Below are 23769 nucleotides of genomic sequence, written 5' to 3' on the forward strand. Positions count from 1 at the left end.
TCCTTCTTCCAAGTTTCTTATTGAGTACGACCTTTGGTTGATGCGGACCAACAAGGCAAATGGAAAGTTCCAGCGGTATCTTATATTCGCTTGCTGCAGGGCTAGGGTTATGGGCCTCAAAGCTCTTCTTTTTGCAAGAGTGGACGGAGCAATGTCTGCAAACATTTGGACTGAGGTGGGGACCCCCGGCAGCGAGTCTAGGTTGCGTGCAGCCGTTAGGAGTTGATCTCTCATCTCTGAGTAATGGAGCTTCAGGATAGTATCTCTTGGTAAGTCAGTATTGGTCGGTCTTGAGAGGGCACGATGTATTCTGTCTATCCGTAGGGATTCCTGCGCTACTTGGGGGAGGAGAGCGGAGAACAGATTCGTAGCGGCCTCTTTCAGGTTGATGATAGACTCTGGAAGGCCTCGGATGCGTATGTTAGCTCTCCTACTCCGGTTTTCGAGGTCCTCACATTTTAGTTCAAGCGCTTCTACTCTTTCAGCACAGTCATCCCATCTCGCTCTTTCATGGTCCAGCGCGTCTATGATGTCGTCCGTTTTGTGTTCAAGATCGTTGGTTCGCTGGCCTAGATCGTTAATTTGTCTGGATATGTCGTGCACCGCTGCCTGTAGCTCCTCTCGGAACAGTTTCTTGATGTGTGTAAGGAGCTTCGAGTCTGAGGAGGAGAGATCAGAAGCTTGGTGCATACTTGGTGGGTCGATGTTCTGGCCGGTGCTTGGGATGTCTCCGTTTTCGGAGTTGTGGGGTGATTGCTCCATCTGCGTTAATGGGGTATATTGGTTGCCCGAGAACAGTTCTGGTAATGTACACTGTGATGTTGTAGGCTGGCCCTTGCTTTGTCTGTTGGTCCTCCTGGACATTATAGATGTTTCAGATTGTGAGGTCTTCTAGTTTGGTGTTAAAAGTTGCTTCTGTTCTGAAGAGAGGGACGGGGTCAGAGCGCAGCTCATGGGTAGGCCGTAGTCATTCCACTAACTGCGTATGACCCTTTTCCTGTGGGGGGGTTGCAGGTCAGCGGAAGTCTTTTGTGAATATTCTTAAATATATGCTTGCGTTTGTGGCCGTTTGTAGGATGCCTTTTATAGCAGTTGTTGTGTGGTTAGCTTCTGCAGGTTCAGGGTGCAGATTTTATGAGTGGCTGGTGCTGCAGGTCTGGGGCTGCAGGGGAGGTGTGCAGGCAGACTTTATGCTGTGCTGGCTCTGGGCCTCTTGCAGGCTGCTTCACTTCAGAGAAGGGGGGGGGGTTCTGGGGGCAGACTCCTGGGGTATCTCCTCTGTTTGCTTGAGCTACAGGGCTCACTTTATCTCTCTGCTCCCCAGCACAGGATTGGTGCAGGCTTCCAGGGGTCTGCACTGGGCAGCACTTACTTTTAGGAGTCTGCCGCCTTCTCTCCTGCCTCTTCTGCCCGTTCCCCGACGTGTTCTGGGTCTCTGCAGCTGTTCCCCCGGTCCTGCTGTTCTCTAGCAGGGGTTTGGTGCTGTCTTCCGCGGCCGGCCCTCACTTCCGGTCGGCCGCGTCCAGAAATTTAGTCCGGGGATGCGGCCGGAAGTGTAGGCCGCAAAATCGCGGTTCCGGCTAGAGACCCGCGGAAGGTCTCTTTTTGTTGGTCTAGGGCCGGAGGTGTCAGCGGTGGTGTTTTCGGCTCCGTGGGGGCCCTTGGACGAGCGAGAAAGCCGCCGGCGTGATGCTGCTGCCAGGAGCTCTGGATTCAGCGTGTGCTCCCGCTGCTGGCTAGCCACGCCCATGGCCTAAAGCCTTTGACAACATAAATCGAATGGAGGAACTTGGTGCAACAGATAAAGGTAATACCCAAAAATATTTCACCATATAGACGGCGTGGATCCAATTTAGGAATTCCACAGGACTGAAAACTTTTCTCCAAACAGGACCAATACCCTCCTAGGCCTAGTCAATTTATCTCTTGGATAGAGCCCTGGTTCTTGGCTCCCAACCGTTAACGATAGACCCTCCACCGCGCCCCCTCCCAATCCATGTTCTCCTCTCTGTCCGGTTAAGTTGTTTTTGTTTTCAGCATTTACTAGCCATCAGTTTATACACCAATGCCGTTCCCCTGGTCCTGAATTGTTTAGAGTTACAACCCATTCTAGGCGCGGGTTGCTCCGTGGTTGCCAGGTAATGGGATCAGGGACATCGGCAGTATATTTCTCCAGTCAAAATAGGCTTCACTATCCTTTATTGAAACAGTTTTTGTAACGAAGCTGCAATATGTTTGTGGATTGAAAAACTCAATAAAATAATTTGAACAGTAAAGAACACATATCATCTGAAATTTAGTATGAAAAATCAATCTAAATTACCATCTCAAGAGTTAACCCCAATAGATTTCTATGAAATCTCACGAAAACTGTAATTTGTACAGTTGCTAATTGTGCATTGTACAGTGTTTCTTACAGAGTGAATCACAGAGCATGCAGTAAAAACCACTAGGATTTCCTGGCAGATGCTGGCGTGTATTCAGATGGAGAACAAGTGTAGTACTTGTAATTCCAGTGTCCACATACCTAGAGAGGCTCAAGATTGTAGTAGACCCATGTACAGACAATCTAGTAGACAGGTTTCTGTGGAATAATTCATATTTACTGAACCCTGTATGAACTCACTTTTTCAATGAGCATTTAAAAGTGGAAGTTCCTTTAGAGAATGGCACCAAATAGTTGTCTAGTTCACATGACATTCCTAAGAGTTTAAGGGGAAATGCCGTGCCTTCACCAGACAATTTACTTGAGTCACCTACTTTTTTTTTTTTAAATATGTTTTTAGAAATGACATGTATTGAAGTCATAAGACTGGAGCTTAAATAAACAGTTTTATAGTTGGAACTTTGCAAAGAAAAAGAGTCAGGACTTAATAGATCTAAAAGTTGATTATACCCGAACTACATTTTTTTTTCTTTTTTAGCAAAATGCAAAAATATATATATATTTCCCAAAAGTCTCCTGTTTACGAAAGGGACAAGGCCACATTAGGAGCACTGATAGGATCGTGCTCCGATGTAAACAATGAAGAGGCTGAAGCGCTGTATCTTCTGAGATCAGCTGCAGACTTTTACTCTGGGTAAATCAAATCATCTAATTAGTAGGGTCCCGAGTGGTAGACCCCCACCAATCAGATAGTGAGGCCCATCCTGAGGATAAGCCATCAATTTCTAAAAGGCCGGATAACCTCTTTAATGCATGCAGCAATCTCCCCCTAGTAAGTGGCTTAGGGCATGTTTGAATGGGGTGGAAATGCTGCAGAATGTCGGCATTATTTCTGCGTGTAAGGCCGGGCTCACACGGGTGAATTCCAATTGTGGAATCCACGGTAAAACAAGGCATTGAAAGGCATGTACTTTCGCTTCTTTGTTCATACTCATGGATATCAATTGCATATTCCTGGAACGGAAGACAAATCGTAGTGCGCTATGTGAGACCGGCGTAAGGGTGGATTCACACGAGCGTGTGCATACATAGGGGCATACATATGTGCGCACCCCTGTACGCGAAAAAACATATGTGTATGAAGGTCTGCACAATGCCTTCAATGGAGACGTCGGCAGCTCCATTGAAGGCAATGGTCTGACGGCACCCTGTAATTGTTTTTCAGGGAAGATCTTTAAATATAAGCTCTTCCCTGAAAAACAAGAATTTTAGTGTAAAAAAAAAAAAAAAATACTTACCTGTCTGCCGCAACCACATCTGGCAGATGTTTCCTTCATCCCCGCGAGGAAAAAGAATTCCCTGCTGCACCTGCCACATTTGTGACAGATGCAGCCAAGGAAATCTTCATCCCTGCGGGGAATAAAGAATTCCCTACCACAGCTGTCACAGATGACGGCTGTAGTAGGGAATCCAGCTGCCGGCATCCTGTAATTGTTTTTCAGGGAAAGGGCTTTAACTATAAGCCCTTCCTTGAAAAACAAGGAAAATTGGTGTTGAAAAGAAAAAAAGAAAAAAAAAATCATACTCCCCTCCCTTCAGCTGCTGGGGCTCAGCCGCGTCCAACTCTGCGCTGTCCCTGGCTCTGTAATGCAGTTCTTTCAGCAGGTGGGGATTTAAAATCCCTGCCTGCTGAAAGAGCTGCTTCTGATTGGCTGAGGCGTTCAGCCAATCACAGGCAGCTCTCGCCTGTTATTCATTCAGCTAGAGCTGCCCATGATTGGCTGAGGTGCTCAGTCAATCACAGACAGGTGCGTCTGATCCTGCAGGGGTGAAGAATTCCTTTGCTGCATCTGTCACAGATGTGGCAGGTGCAGCAGGAAATTCTTTCTCCACCCGGGACTGAAGGAAACATCTGCCACATGTGGCAGATGTGTTCTTCATCCCCGCGGCGACACGGCAGCGGCGAACAGGTAAGTAACTAAGTAATATTTTTTTTTTTTTACACTAAAATTCTTGTTTTTCAGGGAAGAGCTTATATTTAAAGCTCTTCCCTGAAAAAGAATTACGGGGTGCCGTGGCTCCATTGAAGACAATGCGTGCATTCCCTATGGTGCACGCATGTCCTATCTTTACAGGTGCACGCCTCTAAAGCACGGACAGGTACGTACACACCATAGGGAATGCATTGGTTCTAATAGAAGCATGCTTTTGTGCAGGCGTATGCACGCACAAAAACACGTTCGTGTGAAGCCACCCTAAAACAGAGTAAAAATCTGCAGCTGATTTCAGAAGATACAGTGCTCACCTCTGAAGTCTTCAGCTGTCAGTGCTTCCTTCATCGGGCACTTGGCGGCCTGTAGTGAGCACATAGTCAGTAGCCAATCACTACTTGCTGCAGGAGGACCAATCACAGCAGTCCTGCCCCAGAGATCACTGTGATTGGTCAGTCAGTGCTGAATGTCCACTCAAAGCGTAGCAATCCGAGTGCAAGGAAAATTATGTGAAAAATGATAAAAATGACCAGCGAGTTAGTAATAGGTAGAGTATGCGTTCTGTCAGTATATAATAATAATAATCTTTATTTGTATAGCGCCAACTTATTCCGCAGCACTTATATTAGTATAGTACGCAAATTGTGATCGGCCAGTGTAGCGTGATCTGTCAATACATTAGTGTATCTAGTAAAGGGCGATCAGTCAGTGTAGTGTGAGCTGTCAGTATATTAGTATAGTTAAGTAATTAGTGTGTCAGTTAAGTGTATTAGTTTAGTTCATGTAGTGACTAATGCTATCAATGTATTGTGTGGTTAGTCATGTATTTGTACGCATATCAGTCAGTGTAGTTAAAAAAAAAAAAAAACCCACAAAAAGCAAAGAAAAGTTACGGCCATGTTCTCGCCCCATTCTAGTGAGTGATCCCCTAGTGTCCTGTGTTAACCCACCCAATAAAAAATGTTTTGTACACAGAATACATTTGTATATAGTATGGCTCACAGGAGGTTTGCTTCTGAGGAGGCTTATGCAATTAGTCAGACTCAGCTAGTGAGGATGACCCAACATTTCTGGCATTATCCTCTTCATCATCAAGCGAGTCTGAACTCCTTGTACTCCAGAAAAGGCGAACAAGGTCTGCCACTTCAGAGGACCCCCAATTCATCAGATGCTCAGGGGATTACCCCAGAAGATTTCAGACCCCAGATCTCTGACTTTACTGGCAACTTGGATTCAATTTGACACAGCAGGGCTCAGAGGGGTGGACTTATACCACACCCCAATGTTCTGCATGAAAAAAAAATAAAAAATCAAATGTTCTAATTTCTGATGCACTTTTCTTTAATTCCTGTAAAACATTAAACTTTCTAAATGCCGTTTTGAATACGTTGAGGGGTGATGTTGTTAAAATGGGGCGATTCATAGGGGTTTTCTGATATATGCCGGAAAATACGGTATACAAGATGACTTTTTAACACAGGAGAATCTTCTCAAAAGTCGGGGGTCGTCTTATACGCCGGAAAATACGGTAAGCTGTTTAAAGCCATATCAGTAATGAATTGGCTCATGAAAAAAATAAAAATAGAACAGTTTTTGAAATCTGACCATAAAATGTGAAAAATTACTGCTATTGCTCCACAAAAACATTGCACTTCTTGGTTGCTACTGACCAGAAAATGTGACTGCTGCAGCCAATCACTGTCTATAAAAGAGCACTGATGCGGTCAGTGATTGGCTGCAGCAGTCACATGTCTTGGTCAGCAATAACCAGGAATTACAGAGTGGTTGTGGAGCAATTTTAAGTAACAGGAAACACCTTTAAGTCAAACTGGAGCTTCCAATTGGACAATATGTGAAATTTGTTGAAAATGGGCAGCAACAGGCATCTAAAATATATTAGATCCTAGCTGATATACCTGGCTTCACCCGAGTTAATTTGGTACTGGTGTTTATCTGGTGTTCACACGGAAAATCTTATGAAGTCGTGGTTACTTTAGAGATACCGGAAAAAAAATATGTTCACCATTTTGCATGGTTGTTTGTGTTACCCAGAAAACACCATGTGGAGGCAACCATGCGACGTTTCCTTTATATAAAATGACATCGGGAAGTGAGAGAATTAGATTATGCACGTAAAATTTGGACGCTAATTCTTTTGCGCTTGGAATTGAATAATCGAGTTGGGACCCATTAACTTTTCCTATTTATGACATAATCAATGCTCGTGCCGAATTTCAAGTTTCTATGACATCACGAAGTGAGAGAATTAGATTACATATGTAAAATTTGGACGCTAATTCTTTTTCTTTTGCGCTTAGAATAGAATAATCAAATTGGGACCTCTTTACTTTTCCCATTTTGGACATAATCAATGCTCGTGCCAAATTTCAAATTTCTATGACATCGGGAAGTGAGAGAATTAAATTCTGTACGTAAAATTTGGATGCTAATTCTTTTGCGCTAGAATTGAATAATCGAGTTGGGACCCATTAACTTTTCCTATTTATGACACAATCAATGCTTGTGCCAAATTTCAAGTTTCTATGACATCGGGAAGTTGGAGAATCAGTGGCGAGTCGGACGCTAAATCTTTTGCGCTTAGAATTGAATAATCAAGTTGGGACCCATTAGGTTTTCTTATTTATGACATAATCAATGCTCGTGCCAAATTTCAAGTTTCTACGACATCGGGAAGTTAGAGAATTAGATTCCGTACATAATATTTGGACGCTAATTCTTTAGCGCTTAGAAGTGAATAATCGAGTTGGGACCCATTAGCTTTTCCTAATTATGACAATCAATGCGCGTGCCAAATTTCTATGATAATAATAATCTTTATTTGTAAAGCGCCAACTTATTCCGCAGCGCTATGACATCGGGAAGTGAGAGAATTAGATTCTGTACGTAAAATTTTTTATGGCTTTTTATTGCGTTTTTTCTGGAAGACAGGGTGACTGAAAAAGTGAATTTCTGGCGTTCTTTATATTTTTTTTTCTGACGACGTTCACCCTGCGGGGTAAATAATGCTGAACTTTGATAGATCGGACTTTTACGGACACGGCGATACCAAATATGTATTTTTATTTTATTATTTAGACTTTTTAATTATTGATATGGCAAAAGGGGGGTGATTTAAACTTTTATTACTTTTTTTTTTTTACAATTAAAAAACTTTATTGCTCTTTTTTTCACTTTACTTTTAAGTCCCCCTGGAGGACTACAATATGCGATATTTTGATCGCTCCTGCAGTATGACGTAATGCTATAGCATTACGTCATACTGCATTCTGACAGGCAGTCTCTCAAGCCACCCCACGGGGATGGCTTGATAGGCAGTCTCTCAAGGCAGCCCTAGGGCCTTTTAGAAGGCCCCCGGCAGCCATGACACCTGCACGGCTCCCCCAATCTCACCGCGGGGGGCCGCACGGGACTGTTCGGGGGCTTTAAATGCCGCTGTCAGAACTGACAGCGGCATTTAAAGGGGTAATAGCTGCGATTGGCGGAACAGCTGACCGCGGCTATTGCCCACGAGTGTCAGCTGTAATAAAGATAGGTCGCCCCGCATACATACACAAACGCTCCAGGATGTAAATGTACCTACTGGAGCGGGAAGGGGTTAAATGAAAAATCACACCACCAATCACCACCACTGTCCTCACCCCTCATTAGCTCATCCACATTGTTGCCCTTAAAGGATAAAACAGCTGCAATAAGTGCTTTTGGTCTAGGATTCCTTTTCTTCACACTTCTAGTAACATGATGTGACTGCTGGCTGCCCCTCAGGCTGTTCATCATTGCATCTGTTGCAGTGTGAGCACTCTGCACTCCAGTAGGTTACATGACTCACTGAGTAATTCAAGAGTAGAATGATGAATACACCTACAATTATTCAACCTTCATTACTAATTTACAAATTTCAGCTCTTTGCAAAAAAAAATAAAAAAAATGTAAATAGCTCAACACTTCTTACAAGTGGTTCCTGCAAATTCAACACAAAATGCCATGTTTAGTAACTACTGCAAAACTATTCAATCCCTTCATGACAAGCTGCTTTAGTACTTGGTAAAGCACACTTTTGTTAGTACCTGCTGGAAATGTGATACATAACCAGACACCAGCTCCTAACAGCGTTCCTGAGGAATCTTAGGCCGGCTGCACACGGCCGTGACGGGCTCCGCCGCGTGAATTCCGCGTTAGAACCCGTCACGGCGCCCCCCAGAGACCCCAAACTTACCTGCGGATCCGGCGTCCTCGCTCCCGCATGACGCATCGGCGTGACGCGCCGGCCACGTCACATGACACGCCCACCACGTCACATCACGTGGCCGGCCGCATCATATGACGCGGCGGTGGTAGGCGGAGAGGCGATTTCACGCTATCTTCCGCTGTGCTACAGTGGAAGATAGCGTGAATGGACGGCTTCCATTGACTGCAATGGAAGCCGTCCGCGCGTACACCCGCGGCAAATAGAGCATGCCGTGGGTGAGGACAGGAGATTTCACGGTGCGGAATTCAATAGAACCTAATAGCTGCGGGCAACGCAGCGGAAATCCGTCCGTGGGAAGGAGGCCTAAGGCCACGCTCATACAGGTCTTTTTTTCCACAGCGTTTAGCAGGCATTTTTAACACCCGCTAAAAATCCTGCACTAAGCCTCCATTGTTTTCAATGGGGCTCCAGTTATACGAGCATTTCAGCACAGCGTTTACAACGCGCACTAAAGCAAATGCTGTATGTACTTTTTTCATGCGTGTTTGACACCCTACATCGCCCATTGAAATGACTGAATGTAGAAACCCAGCCTCGGTGGACCTCAAGGCAGGCTTTGGGATCATTGTTCTATCGGAAGGCCCAGTGACACCCAAGCTTCCTCACAGCAGTCATGAGTTTTTCTCCTAGGATTTCCTTATACATGACTGAATCCATCTTGTGCTCTGCATGCTAAATTATTTCAGTGCCAGAGGAAGCTAAGCAGCCGCAGAGCATCACTGAGCCACCCCATGCTTTACTGTAGGCCAAGTGTTCTTTTTGGTAGGCTTTATTTTTCCTCCTTCATACACACCACTCATCCATAGGCCTGAAAAGTTCGAGAACAGAATCCCCAAACTTCTGTGACTGATATGGTTTTGAGCATACTGGAACCAACTTTTCTTGTGCTTTTAGATTAGTAGAGGTGTAGGTTTTGAAGTTCTAGAATGAAGACCTTCACTGTTTAGTATGAGCCTCATTGTGCAAATGGAAACCTCCATGCCTGCTGCCACCAAATCTTGCTACAGGGATTTTGCAATCACTTGAGGGTTTCTGATCACTTGACTCTTCAGGAATTGGTGACAGTGTCCTCTTTCTGCCACATCCAGGTAGTTTAACCACTGTTCCTTTAAATTCAAATTTGTGAACTATGCTTCCACCTGTATCTCCAGGAACATTCAGTGCCTTTACTAGCTTTCTATATCCTTTTCCTTGTTTATGCAAGGCAATGATCTCTTCTCTTGACTTTTTGGACCACTCCCTTCACTTATATTTCTAACAAGCAAACCCTAGCCAGTCCAGGGATCTGATGTGTTTTAGCTCATAATAAAATATCTGATGCAACTAATGAAACCCTTGACTAGTTGCATCAGGTGTGCTTGAGACAATAACTTGTTTGTAAATCTCCTCTTATGAAGGATTCTATTCAGGGGTTGAATAATTCTGAGACTGCAGTCATTAAAAGTGGCATTTTGTATTAAATTTGGAGAAACCGTTTTTTATATTAATGGCGTTTGGCCAAATGCACACGAGCGTATTTTCATTGCGGAATTCGGAGTGGGCATCTGCCTCCACATTCCGCAGTAAATACTGCCCATAGACATGCTATTGAAAATCGCTTTTCTCTGTCCACGAACAGAAATCAATTGCGATTTTCTGCTCACGGAGGGAAAATCGCATCATGGTCTATTCCAGCATGGATGACTTCCACTGAAGTCAATGGAAGCTGTCTGTTCGTGTCCCTTCCGCATTGGCACTGCAGAAAGGCTGCAGAATCCGCGTCATCACCTAGCGACGGCATGGCATATCTACAGCACAGATAACAAAAATCCGGACAGGTACGCAAAGGTACCGGCTGGGTACAGGGTCGGATTCAGATTCGGCCATGTGCATTCTGCCAAATTTAAATTGTTTATTTTTATTTTTTTGCAAACTGTTAAAAGTTTGTAACTTTGGAAAATAAACCTAAATTTGCTCTGGGGATTAAATAATTTTGATTGCAACTGTAGCTCCTTCTTACTTCCCCTTGAGAAGGAGTCTTCTCAGCTACACTGTCATGTTACTGCAGAGGTTCTGATCCGTCCCCAACCTGGATCACTATGCAGAACTGGCTGTGGGGGAAGTCACTGAGCATGTGTGTCTACCAGCAATCACTTCATTAGAAGTACATTGCTATACACTCAACACCAGGTAGCCTACAAAAATGCATATACTACCGCTAATCTCCTTGTTAACCCTTTAGATGTTTCCTCTAACATGGAAACTGCATCAGGAAACTAGATTACATAGGGGACAACTGCGCAGTAGAAAAATATAAAAGGTGTACCTCTATAGTCTGTGGTTTTTTTCACCTGTCCTCACCTGCTGACAGTTAAGAGCTTGATTATAGTTTGCTTTCACGTGTAAACGGTGAAAGGAATTACACTGACTACTGATGTGTTCACTGCTCAACTTTAAAAGGTTTTCCTACTTTGTCCCAATAGAATTCAAAAACCGTTCTTGACAATAGATGTATATCTCTGCACAGAGCTGTATTACAACCATCTGAATGTACGATGAATCTGGCCATGCACATTGGGTTAAAGCTGTTCAAACCCTCCAATATCAGTGGGATTAGCTGAAGACTTTAAGGGGTATACTACCACTTTCTTAACCAAGCCTCACTGTACATAAGTTATAAAACAAAGAATACTTGCAAGTGTAACCAAGAAGTACCTGTTGCGCTTCGTTACATCCTCCTGTAGCTCTTATCTTACCAGGCTGAGTGTGAGAAGTCCATTTTCGTGTAGCAGTGCTCCTTCCTGTACACTGCAGTGACCACGTGTACACGGTTCCACTGCGCAGGACGCACTATGGAGAGTACATGAAACTAACCTTCTTGTATATTGCAACTAAAATGACAGGATTGTGTTCCCTTGGGTGCCTTCACACTAGTGATAAAATCATACAATTTTCACAGGCTGCCAAAGAGTGAAAACACAGAATTATGAAACCCATGCTTTTCCATGGTTTCCTTCACATTTGTGTTGTTTTCACTCATGTGATGTTACAAGGAAAAAAAATATCGCAGCATGTCCCATCTTTCTGCGTGTTTTTTTTTTTTAATCTCCCATATTTCCTTATGGAGCCTCCTTTTTCGTGCAGTGCTTTTGTTAACATTAGGAAGTCCTAAAAGAATAAATAAATAAAATTTGCACGAGGAAATAACAAGTGGCAGCCATGTTTTTGTGAGAAAAAGTAGCGCTGACGCTCCAAAAAGGAGTGAAAAAGTAAAAAAAAGATGCTATTTTGCCGCTATTTTCTGGCAGCAAAATCGTGATCGCCAGTGTGAAGTAGCCCTTGGCAGAGACCATAAAGCACAATGGAAGAAATGGAAGCCCAAAACAATGAAAAATCAACGCACATAGAAAGTGGCTGACAGCATGTAACAATATTTTTTCAGTAATTAGGTGGGTACTGGCATTTTAGGATAAAACATCTATAATGTGTATAGTGTCAGCCTAACAGTTCCCAAACAATTGACATCAAAAAAGGACAAAAGGACTGGATATGGATTTTAACACAAGCGATTGTTTGTTCACCTGGAAGATAAGTGGTGGCAAAAGCGTATTCTCCCCTAGTCACTGAAATAAACAGACATACTTAGAAGTCCAGTGCACTGATTTATGAGGAGGTGGAGATATAGTAGCTGTTCACCAACGGCCATCTAATGTATATGCTCGGCTTAAATCAAAGAGTTTGGTCTAAATAATGTCATAAAAGAATTTGGTGCCACAAAATGCCAATGAACTCTTCAGTTGGAATTCCGAACGTTGAGCCCTCACTGACAAGTGATAACACACCGGCAGGATAACGAACGGAACGTATGCAGCCAACATACAGCAATATAACATCTGAAGCCATATTTGCTTACTTTACAAATCAGAGTACTCTGTACTATCTTATAGTATCAACCACTTTGTCTTTAATTCTCTTGCACAATCATTTTAGACTCACCATCTGAAGCTTGCTGGTTGCCTGGACTTGTCGGAATCCATCTGTAGGAACACACTGATCGGCATGCCCATTGCAGAAGCAGCTTCCTTTAACAATGAAGTCATACACGGCATAGTGTGCGAGGGACTGCCGCTTAATATCCAAACTCCGATTGTGACATGGACAAGTCTGTTGCTTCAGCAGCTGTACACGCAGGTTAGTGATCTTCAGCTGATCCTGAGCCTTTTCACTATAGGGATCCACAGCGGAATAAGGTGGGGACATTGTTCTGTAAATAACCTATAGTGACATACAGACACATGAAACTTGGTAAACCTCATAAAGTAATGAATATACGGGATATTTTACAAGCAATTTCATGCCATTATTTTAATTTTAAAAAAAGGAACAAATATTGCTACATTTATAACAGATACCATTTACAAGTCTAACATTGGCCGTAAGAGTACATTCAGACGTAGCGGTCACATAGGGTTTTGTTGTGCCTCCAATAAGCAATATTGCCAGCAGTTACCCATATAATGAATTGTGCCATCCGATGCCTTTCCTTCACACAGCTATGCACAGCAAATGATAGAAAGCCCACAGTGGCACAAGGGGGAGCCCGGCCACCTGCACACAGCCGGGTCGGATTTTGCATTCAGGATCCCCCAGCGGGATCCGACCCTGTGCCCAGCTGGCGACCCCAGCATACCGGTCCTGAAATCTTCAGAATGTGTACTGCGGAAGTACCAGCTTTCGCACATGCAGTATAGATTATGCTGCACCGTCACTAGGTGATGACGCGGATCCTGTGACTTTTCTGCAATGATGATTGCAGAAGGGCCATGGGGTGGACGGCTTCCACTGACTGATGGAAGCCGTCCACACGGAAACTGCATAGAATCACAGCATGCTGCGATTTGTCCTCCACAAGCAGAAAATTGCAGTTGATTTCCACTTGTATAGAGGAAATTGCGTTTTGCCATAGCATGCTATAGGCGCTATTTGCTGTGGAATCCAGAGGCGGATGCCCACTCCGGATTCCACAATGCAAAACCGCCCGTGTGCAGCCGGCCTAAGGGCTTCGACCCACTAGGATTTTTTTTAACCCTGCGATATCGCTGCGTTTTTTTAATGGGACTTTCTAATGTTAAAATTGCATCACACAAAAATCCCAAAAGCACCAACGGCGATTTTTGTGCGATGCGATTTTAACATTAGAAAATCCCATTGAAAAAAAACGCAGCGATATCGCAGTGTTAAAAAAACCCGCTAGTGAGTAGAACCCCTAAGGCTTATTTATATAGCTGCTACTGAAGCTATTGGAGGCAGCAGGAATACATGTGCATCAAGCACTTTCTAGTGACAGGGGGCAGCAACTTTTGAGGAGACTTGCTCCGCAGGGAATCCAGGAGATCTCCTTTAATTCAAGAGACTTCTGGACAATCTAGAAGAGCAGCCAAGTATAGTCAAGGCTGCAACATAGTAAAGACGTCAGCTTCCCACTCTACCCCAACATTATCTTTACAGGGGTTGTATTTTTTTTTCTTTTTATATATTAGAACTCCAAATACCAAATTTTATCGCAAATTTTTATGTAGGAGAATTCATGCAAAATGTAACATATGAGTAGTTTTATTTCTAGCACTTGGTGAGGTATGGATAGAAACAATTTCCTGTAAAATTCATGTTCAAGTATCCAACAATGTGAACAAATTCATAAAATACCAGGAAATTCTGTTGACGTTACAATAAGATAAATTCAGGTCTAAATCTTTCCCACAGGTTCTGTTATCATAATGCTGATACATAACATAATCCATCTTGTTATCTTCATCCTACTTCTGCTTGTATCTAAAATTACTCTTGAGAACACATTCTAGGCAGGTCCTAGGTTTCATTACATACCAGAAAGGTTTTATGTACACTATTTGAACAACTGTTAAGGCCGATTAGATTTTTGCAAAAAAAATTTTTTTTAATTCTTTCACACTTTAAGTGCTTAAATCACACATGTCAAACACAAGGCCCGCAGGCCGAATCGGCCAGCCACCACATTTTGTGTGGCCCGCCAGCTGTGCAGAAAGTTCCCTTACCCTCCGTGCTGCTGTCAGTATGAGATCGTCTATTGGCTTGTTTTGTCTATTAGAGCAGACAAAAATAGAGGAGCGCCGATAGCATACTGACAACGGCCGCGGAGGAGGGAAGAAGACTGCAGAAGACCTCATCTCTGGTGCGAAGAGAGCGGTGCTGAGGAGGACGAGGAGCAGCTGCACGAGGAGAGCCGCTCAGCGCTGACCTTCTCTCACTGGCCCTCTCTCTGTTCATGGCAGCAGATCTGGGGAGACATCAGGGGCCCAAGTATGCAGGAGGTCAGCAGCCAGTATACCTGCTATTGGGACCACATTGGATGCAGGTAAGTATACACATGGTTCTGTCTGGTATATATACATATGTGTGTGTGAATATATATATGTATGAATGAATATATAAGTGTATGTGTGTGAGAATATATATATGTATGAATTAATATATATATATGTGTATATATAAGTGTATGTGTATATATATATATATATATATATATATATATATATATATTTTGTGTGTGCGCACACACACACACACACACACACACACGTCTCCTCTTCTTTGTGATGTGTCGCGTCTTGAAATAGAGCATGCTGTGATTTGTTTTCATGGGGACAAATTGCGGCAGTGTGCATGCATGCAATCCTATGGAAGCGAGCACAGGTGGAAATTCTGCGGGAAATCCCGCCCATGTGCAGTAGGCCTAATAGTGTGTGTGTGTGTGTGTGTGTACATATAATATATTATATATATATGCAGACACACACTATTATACACATATATGCACAGACTGACACTATTATACACATATATAATAGTGTGCGCATGTGTGTGAGTAAAAGGGCTCGGTCAGACGAGCGGAGATCCACGCAGGAAAAAAAACGCACCGCGTATGCGGGCAAAAGTCCACACCTACCAAAGATAGAACATATGGGTTGCAATGGAAGTGATCATGCAGATTTTTTTACGCGAATCTCTGCTCGTCTGACTGAGCTCTAATAGTGTGAGTCTGTGCATATATGTGTATAATGGTCTCTCTCTCTCTCACATACATATATACATACATGCATACACACACACACACACACACACACACATTTAATTGTACCTTGATGCTACCGATAGTGGTGTCCACATGGGTAAGGCTATTTGACAGCCAGGTGACACCCTCTGTTTCTGATTGGCTGCAGGGCTGGTTTCACTTCCTCAGCCTCAGAGGTCCTGTGCACTGCGTTTTCCACATCGCATTGTCGGGCGGCCATATGCCTTTGCCGCTTATGTGTTTGTGTTCTGCGGCCATCTCACCCCCCGCCCCCCCTGAGGGTGCTGGCATCGTCGCAGCTACAGCATGCATGTGCTGCATCCAATCAGAAACAGGGCGTCACCTGGCTGTCAAACAGCCTTCCCCTTGTGGACACCCACCTTTCCGGTGACGTCAAGGTACAATACCCGGGGTTACTTACTACTGGGGCCACTATGGGTGACCCTATTACCACTTGGGTCACTATGGGGACCCCATTACCACTCGGGCCACTATGGGGTTCACTATTACTATACAGTCTTACAATTTGGAATCGGCCCTTTGAAGGCAGCCATAACGGTAATGTGGCCCTTGGTGAAAATGAGTTTGACACCTATGGCTTAAATGGTCACTGCACTTTCAGCAAACTTGTTCTTATGTTATATCCAACATGATAGCTAGCAAAAGTACAAATCACTTTATTAACCCAAAACATAGGTTTTTATGCTTAAAAATCCCTCCAATGTGTTGGTCGCTAGAGGACTCACTTCCTTCTAATCGCACCGGCCGTACAGTAGCTAGTTTCCTTACCACCAGCTCACTGAAAACGGAGAATTGAAGACTGAGCCTACAGAGTAGAAAACTTGTGCAAAATACAGGGCAAAGTGATATAATGTTTAGAAATACTGTTATTCTTCATTTACATGGGTCGGGAAGGGTACCATGTCTCCTTAAGGAGCGCAACTAGAAGGTGAGTGAGGAGACTTATAGGACCATGTTTCTCCTCTAGGAAATATTAAGATAAGGAAAATGGAACGATACCTCTGCAGCGCCACCTATTGGATGGCAGCATACCTGCAAATTAATGTTAGACCTTTTATACAGGTCTTTATATCAATGATTGGGAATTGACCAAATACCAGAAAACCATACAGTAACAACAGTGGCCCCAATGACGATAGTGACCCACCCCCACAATGGCTCCAGTAATGACAGTGAGCCTTCTTCCCCCAAAGTGCCCCCCCCATATAGCGGCCCCAGTAACAACAGTGACCCCATCCCCACAGTGGCCCCAGTAATGACACTGACCCCACCCCCACAGCGGCCCTAGTAACGACAGTAACCCCACCCCCAAAGCAGCCCCAGTAACGACAGTGACCCTACGCCCCCACAGCGGCCCCAGTAACGACAGTGACCCTACGCCCCCACAGCGGCCCAAGTAACAACATTGATCCTCCCCACAGCGGCCCCAGTAACGACAGTGACCCCCCACCCCCCCACAGCAGCCCCAGTAACAACATTGATCCTCCTCACAGCAGCCCCAGTAACGACCCCAAAGCAGTCCCAGGGATGCTGCCAGGCAGAGGCAACTAGCAACCCCTCTACTGGCCTCTAGCTAGGCACCATCCCTACAGGTTTTGCAATCACCCACCCCACAGTGCCACTCAGATGGTGGCAGCTGTTGCTGAGTCTATGGCTGCTTACTTCTCACCTTGACGCTCTAGCGATACAGGCACAAATCCACATCAGAAATATGTAACTAAGCCGCAGATTTCTGCTACGGTTTTACAAATGTAATGCGCACCGAAAAATAGAACCACAGATTCCGCCTTGTAAACATATCCTTAACTTAAAGGGAAAGAAAGGTGGGGTCCCCCTATTGTAACTATTAGGCTCTTCAAAATCAATGAGCACTATAATGCACCAACTTAACTGAAAACCTCAAACCCTTCTAATTATACTTCCAGTTATAAATGATAAAGGAATGTTATATTGTAACAGTCAGGGAAATGTTAATCGATTCATTTTGATAATGCATCAGAGGAAAATGAAGAGACCCAATGTTCCCAGCCTTTGTAGACTGCAGGAAAATACAAATTCCTGGACATTGGGACGCCTTGTCAGACAGGCAGCGTTTGGCTGCTATTTGTGGCACAAAAGCAATTCTTATTAGTACAAAGAGTCCATATGATAAGAAGAAGAATCCACAGTTTTCTTTCAATTACCTAAATACATTCTAGCTAGAGATGAGCGAGCATACTCGATAAGGCAAACTACTCGAGCGAGTAGTGCCTTATGCGAGTACCTGCCCGCTCGTCTCTAAAGATCCAGCTGCCGGCGCGAGTGACAGGTGAGTTGCGGCGGGGAGCAGGGGTGAGCCGGGGGGAGAGAGGGAGAGAGAGATCTCCCCTCCGTTCCTCCCTGCTCTCCCCTGCCGCTCCCCACCGGCAGCTGAATCTTAAGAGACGAGCGGGCAGGTACTCGAATGAGGCACTACTCGCTCGAGTAGTTTGCCTTAGCGAGTATGCTCGCTCATCTTTAATTCTAGCATATTCACTGGGAGAAAATCACTACCTTCTCTCACACAGCAGACTGACTCCAGGGAAAAGCTTCTGGTCAGCAGAAGAGCATCATTTGGGAGAGCCCCTCCCAGCGGAGGAAAAACAGGGAATATTGGGCCCTATAGCAAAAGGGCTGAACCCCCAGATAATTTACTAAGTCAGGGCAACCTGTACTATAATATAGTCATCCAGGGCCCAAATACCACCCCAATACAGTGACCAAATATTACTGACATATGGGAGGGAATTTATAAAGACTTTTTTTTACATGATTCTTAAATCTAAATTATACTATAGAAAAGTGTACCGAAATTATGAAAAGTACATTTTGCAATCAGTGCACCAGAAATTCAAATCTACACCAGCTACAGAGATCAGTCTTCTTTTGCTTAAGCTTGGGCTGACATGGGCGAATTCCAATTGCGAAATCCGCGATCAGTGTCCATGAGGAGGATCTGCGGCAAAACGAAGGAATTGAAAGGCATGAACTTTTGCTTCTTCACTCAAAGATACGAATTGCGCATTCTGCGAGCAGAGGGAGAGAAAAATCAAAAAAATTAAAAATTGCAGCATGCTCTATTCTGCCGCGAATTCTATTGAAGTCAGTGACCCCAGTAACATTGCCAATAGGCTGCAGGTACCCATGTCATCGCTAAGCAACAGCAGGAAATATAAATATTGAAAGGGAAAAAAACGCGCCTGCAGTTACAAGTGCCGTCCACTACACGGAGGTCGTCGCAGAGGTTTCCGCTCCAACCTCTGCATTTGCGCCGCTGACAGCATGCACCCACTTAGCTGCTCGGTCAAGGTCCTGAGCAACGAACCCCAGACGATCAACTATTGATGACCTATCCTGCTGATAGATAATCTTGAAGGGGTTTTCCAGGGAAATAGCATTGATGACATCTCTATCTCTGTCCTTTCCATCAACCCTGACCAGTCTATCTCCCAGGCGCTGAAAACCAGCCCCACAGCATGACGCTGCCACCGCCATGCTGCACTGTAGGGAGAGTATTGGGCAGGTGATGAGCGGTGCCTGGTTTCCTCGAGATAGAACACTCAATCCTGGTTTCACCAGACCAGAGCATCGTTTCCCAGTCTGAGAGTCCTTTAGGTGTTTTTTGGCATACTCCAGGCGGGCTTTCATGTGTCTTTTACCGAGGAGAGCCTTCTTTCTGGCCATTCTGCCATAACACCCAAATTGTGGGGCTACAGTGATGGTTGATCTTCTGGAAGTTTCTCCCATCTGCACAAAGGGTCTTTGGGGCTCAGCCAGAGTGACTATTGGTTGCTTGTTCACCTCTCTTACCAAGGCCATTCACCCCCAATATGCATTGTGAGCGGTGAGGTCCTAGACCTTTTATACAGGGCAACTTTCGGGCACTACAGTGCCCGACATACGTCCCAGCGATAATCACTACTATGCGGTCACAGAGGAGTGAGGATCACTCAGTGAAAGGAGGCAGTAAACAGGCAATTTATAGATAAACAACTGCCTCTACACAGACTAATCGTTGTTTGATTTTTATGCCTGCTGAAACTTAACGAACGAATTATCATTCATCTTTCAGTCGCTGGTATTTGCACTGAATGAATTATTCAGATTCCTACAATCCAGCAAGAATTTGAATGATTTTCATTCAGTGTAAAGGGTCCTTATATAGACAGGGGTGTGTCTTTTAAAATTACGTCCAATCAACTGAGTTTACCACAGATGGACTCCAATCAAGATGTAGAAACATCTCAAAGATGATCAAGGGAAATGGGAGGCTCCCAGAGCTAAATGTTAAAGTATCAGACCAAAGGATCTGAATACTTAGGTTGATGCAAAATGTGAATTTTGGTTTTTTACATTTTTTTTAAATGTAGAAAGATTTCTAACATTCTCTTTTCACTTTGTTCTTTTGGGGTACTGAATGCAGAACGATGGAGACAAACTCACCTGTCACCCCCGCCGGCCCCCGAATCTTTAGAGACGAGCGGGGAGATACTCGGCTAAGGCACTACTCGCTCAGCTCTAGTCTGAAGCCTTTCCAAATGCTTATACTTTCCATAAACGTATATGTACACATACATAGATCACAGCATGTTGCACCATATAGGAGTACAGGTACGCATATGCTCCTGCATGCATAGATACACTCACAAATAATGGGGAGAATTTAAGCCAGTTTTTAGCAAGATTTTTTTCCCTTTTTCCAGTTAATAAAGTAAATCCCAAATGTCGCACAACATTCATACATTTTTAAGAATGTCTAGGAGGTAAGAAGCCACTTTAATCACCACCCAGCTACTGGAGCGAGATTGCAACAAAGTGTAGTTAGGGGCGCAGCATCTGTTCTTTTTGGCGCTAATAAATAGCAAATCTGTCTAAATTGATGTGCGCCAAAAGAAATGAAAACAAAAAGTGCCAGTTATGCCGGAATTGTGTGGCAACACCAGTAATAAAATGTGCCCCATTGTTCATACTCACTATATTAACCCCTTGAGTGGCGGGTTTCCTACCACCCTGTCGTGCCCACCAGGGCAGGTTTTTTAAAATGGTCTAATCATTGAATTTCAACTAATTTTGCAGTTGCGTCTCAAGAGCCATAACTTTTTCATTTTTCCATTGACATGGCCATATGAGGGCTTGTTTTTTGCGGGACAAGTTGTGATTTTTTAAACAGGGGGGAGGAAAAAAAGAAAAAAAGGTACCATGTCATTAAGGGGTTAAATAATGCATTAACTTCCTTCTCTGGGTCATTACGACGCATGGATACCACATGTGTGATTGTATTTTTGATTTTTTACAAAGTAAAGGGAGACAAGTGTTTTTATAATTTTTTAAAAAATTTTGTAACTTTTTTTTTTTTTAATTTTTTTTGTGTCCCTTTAGGGGACTTCCACAGGGACCCATCAGGACCCCTGATCACATTCCGGGGGTCCGATGGTGACAGCCCTTTACATGCTGCAGTCACATAGACTGCCGCATGTAAAGGGTTAACACAGCAGAGATCGGAGGTTTTCTCTGATCTCTGCTGTAAGAGCAGGTACCTAGCTGTCCTCTGACAGCCAAGCACCAAGCTCTCCCTGCCACAGAGACCATCGGCTTGCTTCTGACAAGCCGATGGTCTCTATGGCAACCTGTAAACAAAGCAGGAGATTGCCGGCATATCGGCAATATCTTCTGCTGGTTTTTCAAAGCCCTTGCACTGCTCTGTGTGGGTCTGTTCAGGCAGAGCACACTGTCACAGCTTGTGGCATTGTGCTCCGCGGCTCCCATAGTGATACATAGCCCGGAAATCTTCCGGGCTATGTCGCTATGAGCAGTGGAGCTCGTCCCGGAAAATTTCTGGGCGTGCCACTCAAGGGGTTAAAGGGATTTACTAATTACTTTAAAATTTAACCTCTTAGTGACAAAGCCCATTTGCGCCTTCGTGACGGAGCCAAATTTTGGAAATCTGACATGTGTCGCTTTAACATAGAATAACTCCATAAAGGTTTTGCATATCCAAGTGATTCTGACATTGTTTTTTTGCCACATATTGTACTTTATTTAGGTTGTTAAAAATAGACAGAATTTGTGTATATTTATTAAAAGTGCCAAAATTGGGAACATTTTGGGGAAAAAAAAGGTCTTTTTTACATTTTCAACTGCAATCTCAAATATGTGCAAACATACTGTACAAGTTTTTCATAAGATATATATTTCCATCTGATTACTTTATTCTGGACGCACATTTGAAAAACATTCGTTTTTTTAACCATTTAGAAGGCGTACAAATTTAACATTGACATCAACATTTTGAGGAAAACTTTGTTTTCCTACACCAAGCCAAGATTGCAAAGGCTCATAGGTGTCAGAATGATCGATACACCCATAAATGACCCCATTTTGAAAACTACACCCCTTAATGTACTCACTGAGGGGGTCAGGAGTATTTTTACCCCACAGTTATTTTTTGTGAGTTAATGCAGTTTCCAAGAGAAAAAATAAAATTTCATATTTTTGCAAATATGTCCTTTTAAAGACATTTTTTTTCTATAGTGCCCATGAAAATGAGGATTTACACCTCAAAATGGATACCCCTGTTTTCCCTGTGTTCAGAAACATACCCATGTGGCCCTAATCTGTCCGTATGTACAACAGGGCCCAAACTGAAAGGGGCAGCCGTTGGCTTTCAGAACAAAAACTTTGCTTGAAGGTGATTTAGGCCCCATAGCCCACTTGTAGAGCCCTTGAGCGGCCAAAACGATGGAGAACCCCCACAAATTACCCATTTTGAAAACTAGACCCCTTAACAAATCCATCTAAGGATGTACTGCGTATTTTGACGGCACAATTTTTGAATGGATCTAAGCAAAACAGAAGGAAAAAATTACGATTTTAACTTTTGTTCCAATTATGTCATTTTAAAAACAGTTTTTTTGTACAGCACACACATGAATAAAAGACTTTCACCCCAAAATGGACCTTGTTTGTCCCGTGTTCAGAAAAACACCCATTGTGGCCCTAATCTTATATCTGTATGCACAACAGGGCCCAAACCGAAAGGAGCGTTAAACTTCAACTGTTTAAGTTTACATGATCGCCATTATCCATTGGATAACGGTGATCATGTGACTGGGGACCGCTCACTGCTCCAGGCTCTCCACTACATTCAGTAGCCAGGAGCAAGGAGATTTTAAAGTTTCCTGGGCCCTCCCCCAGCTTCTGCCCTTACATCCGCCATTTTGCCAACGGGCGCATACGCCGAAGTTGGAGAAAGGTCTGCAGATAAAGATCTCGTCGGGGAACATCGCCAGAGGTCTTAAGTAAGCAATTTCACCTCCCCTCATGGTTCGGATCCGTGACGGAAGGTGAAATTATTTTTTTTTAACTTTTACGTGAACGCGGTTATCCATTGGATAGCAGCGATCACGTGACCAGGGACCGCGAACTGTGGCCCCCTGTGAAATCTTCAGGCTCACGGCTACGTTTGGTAGTCAGGAGCAGGGAGATTTTAAATTACCCTGGCAATCTGTGGCTTTGAGCCTGCATCCACAATCCTGGCAACGGGCGCGGTGTGCGCAGAAGCCGGGGTACGATTCACAGATAAATCTGGGGGCCTTAGTTACATAATTTCTTTTCCCGGATATGATCCATGAGGGGAGATGAAATAAACTTTAAATGATCTCTGTTATCCATTGGATTGATCCATTGGATAACAGTAATCATGTGACTGTGAACTGCATACAGCGGTCCCCAGTGATAGCTCTCTGCTCCTAACTGCACATACTAGCCAGGAGCAGAGGGATTTAACCCTTCGCAATCCAATTTTGGATTCAGGGTTTTCTAGGGGGCTTTCTCTTTCTGCCATTATACAATTGCGCCATCTGCTGGCTAGAGCCAGTACTGCGGCATGGGATATGCTGGGGAGGCCCCTGACAACAGAGCGGACAGTAATATACAGTAAGAATACCCTGCCGGACGTCTTCCTACATTGGAGCTGTACAGCCTTCATTCAGAATGT

General features: G+C 44.0%; 1 protein-coding gene across 1 annotated transcript in view; it reads right to left on the reverse strand.

Moving 5' to 3' along the window:
* Positions 1-23769, reverse strand: part of NTN4 (netrin 4) — a 113301-nt gene that overhangs the window by 62723 nt on the left and 26809 nt on the right. The window contains exon 3 of the mRNA XM_066591561.1: positions 12620-12898. Within this exon, the coding sequence (XP_066447658.1) occupies positions 12620-12898 (279 nt within the window). The remainder of the gene's footprint in view (positions 1-12619; positions 12899-23769) is intronic.

Source organism: Eleutherodactylus coqui, chromosome 2, assembly GCF_035609145.1.
Source record: "Eleutherodactylus coqui strain aEleCoq1 chromosome 2, aEleCoq1.hap1, whole genome shotgun sequence".
Taxonomy (NCBI): domain Eukaryota; kingdom Metazoa; phylum Chordata; class Amphibia; order Anura; family Eleutherodactylidae; genus Eleutherodactylus; species Eleutherodactylus coqui.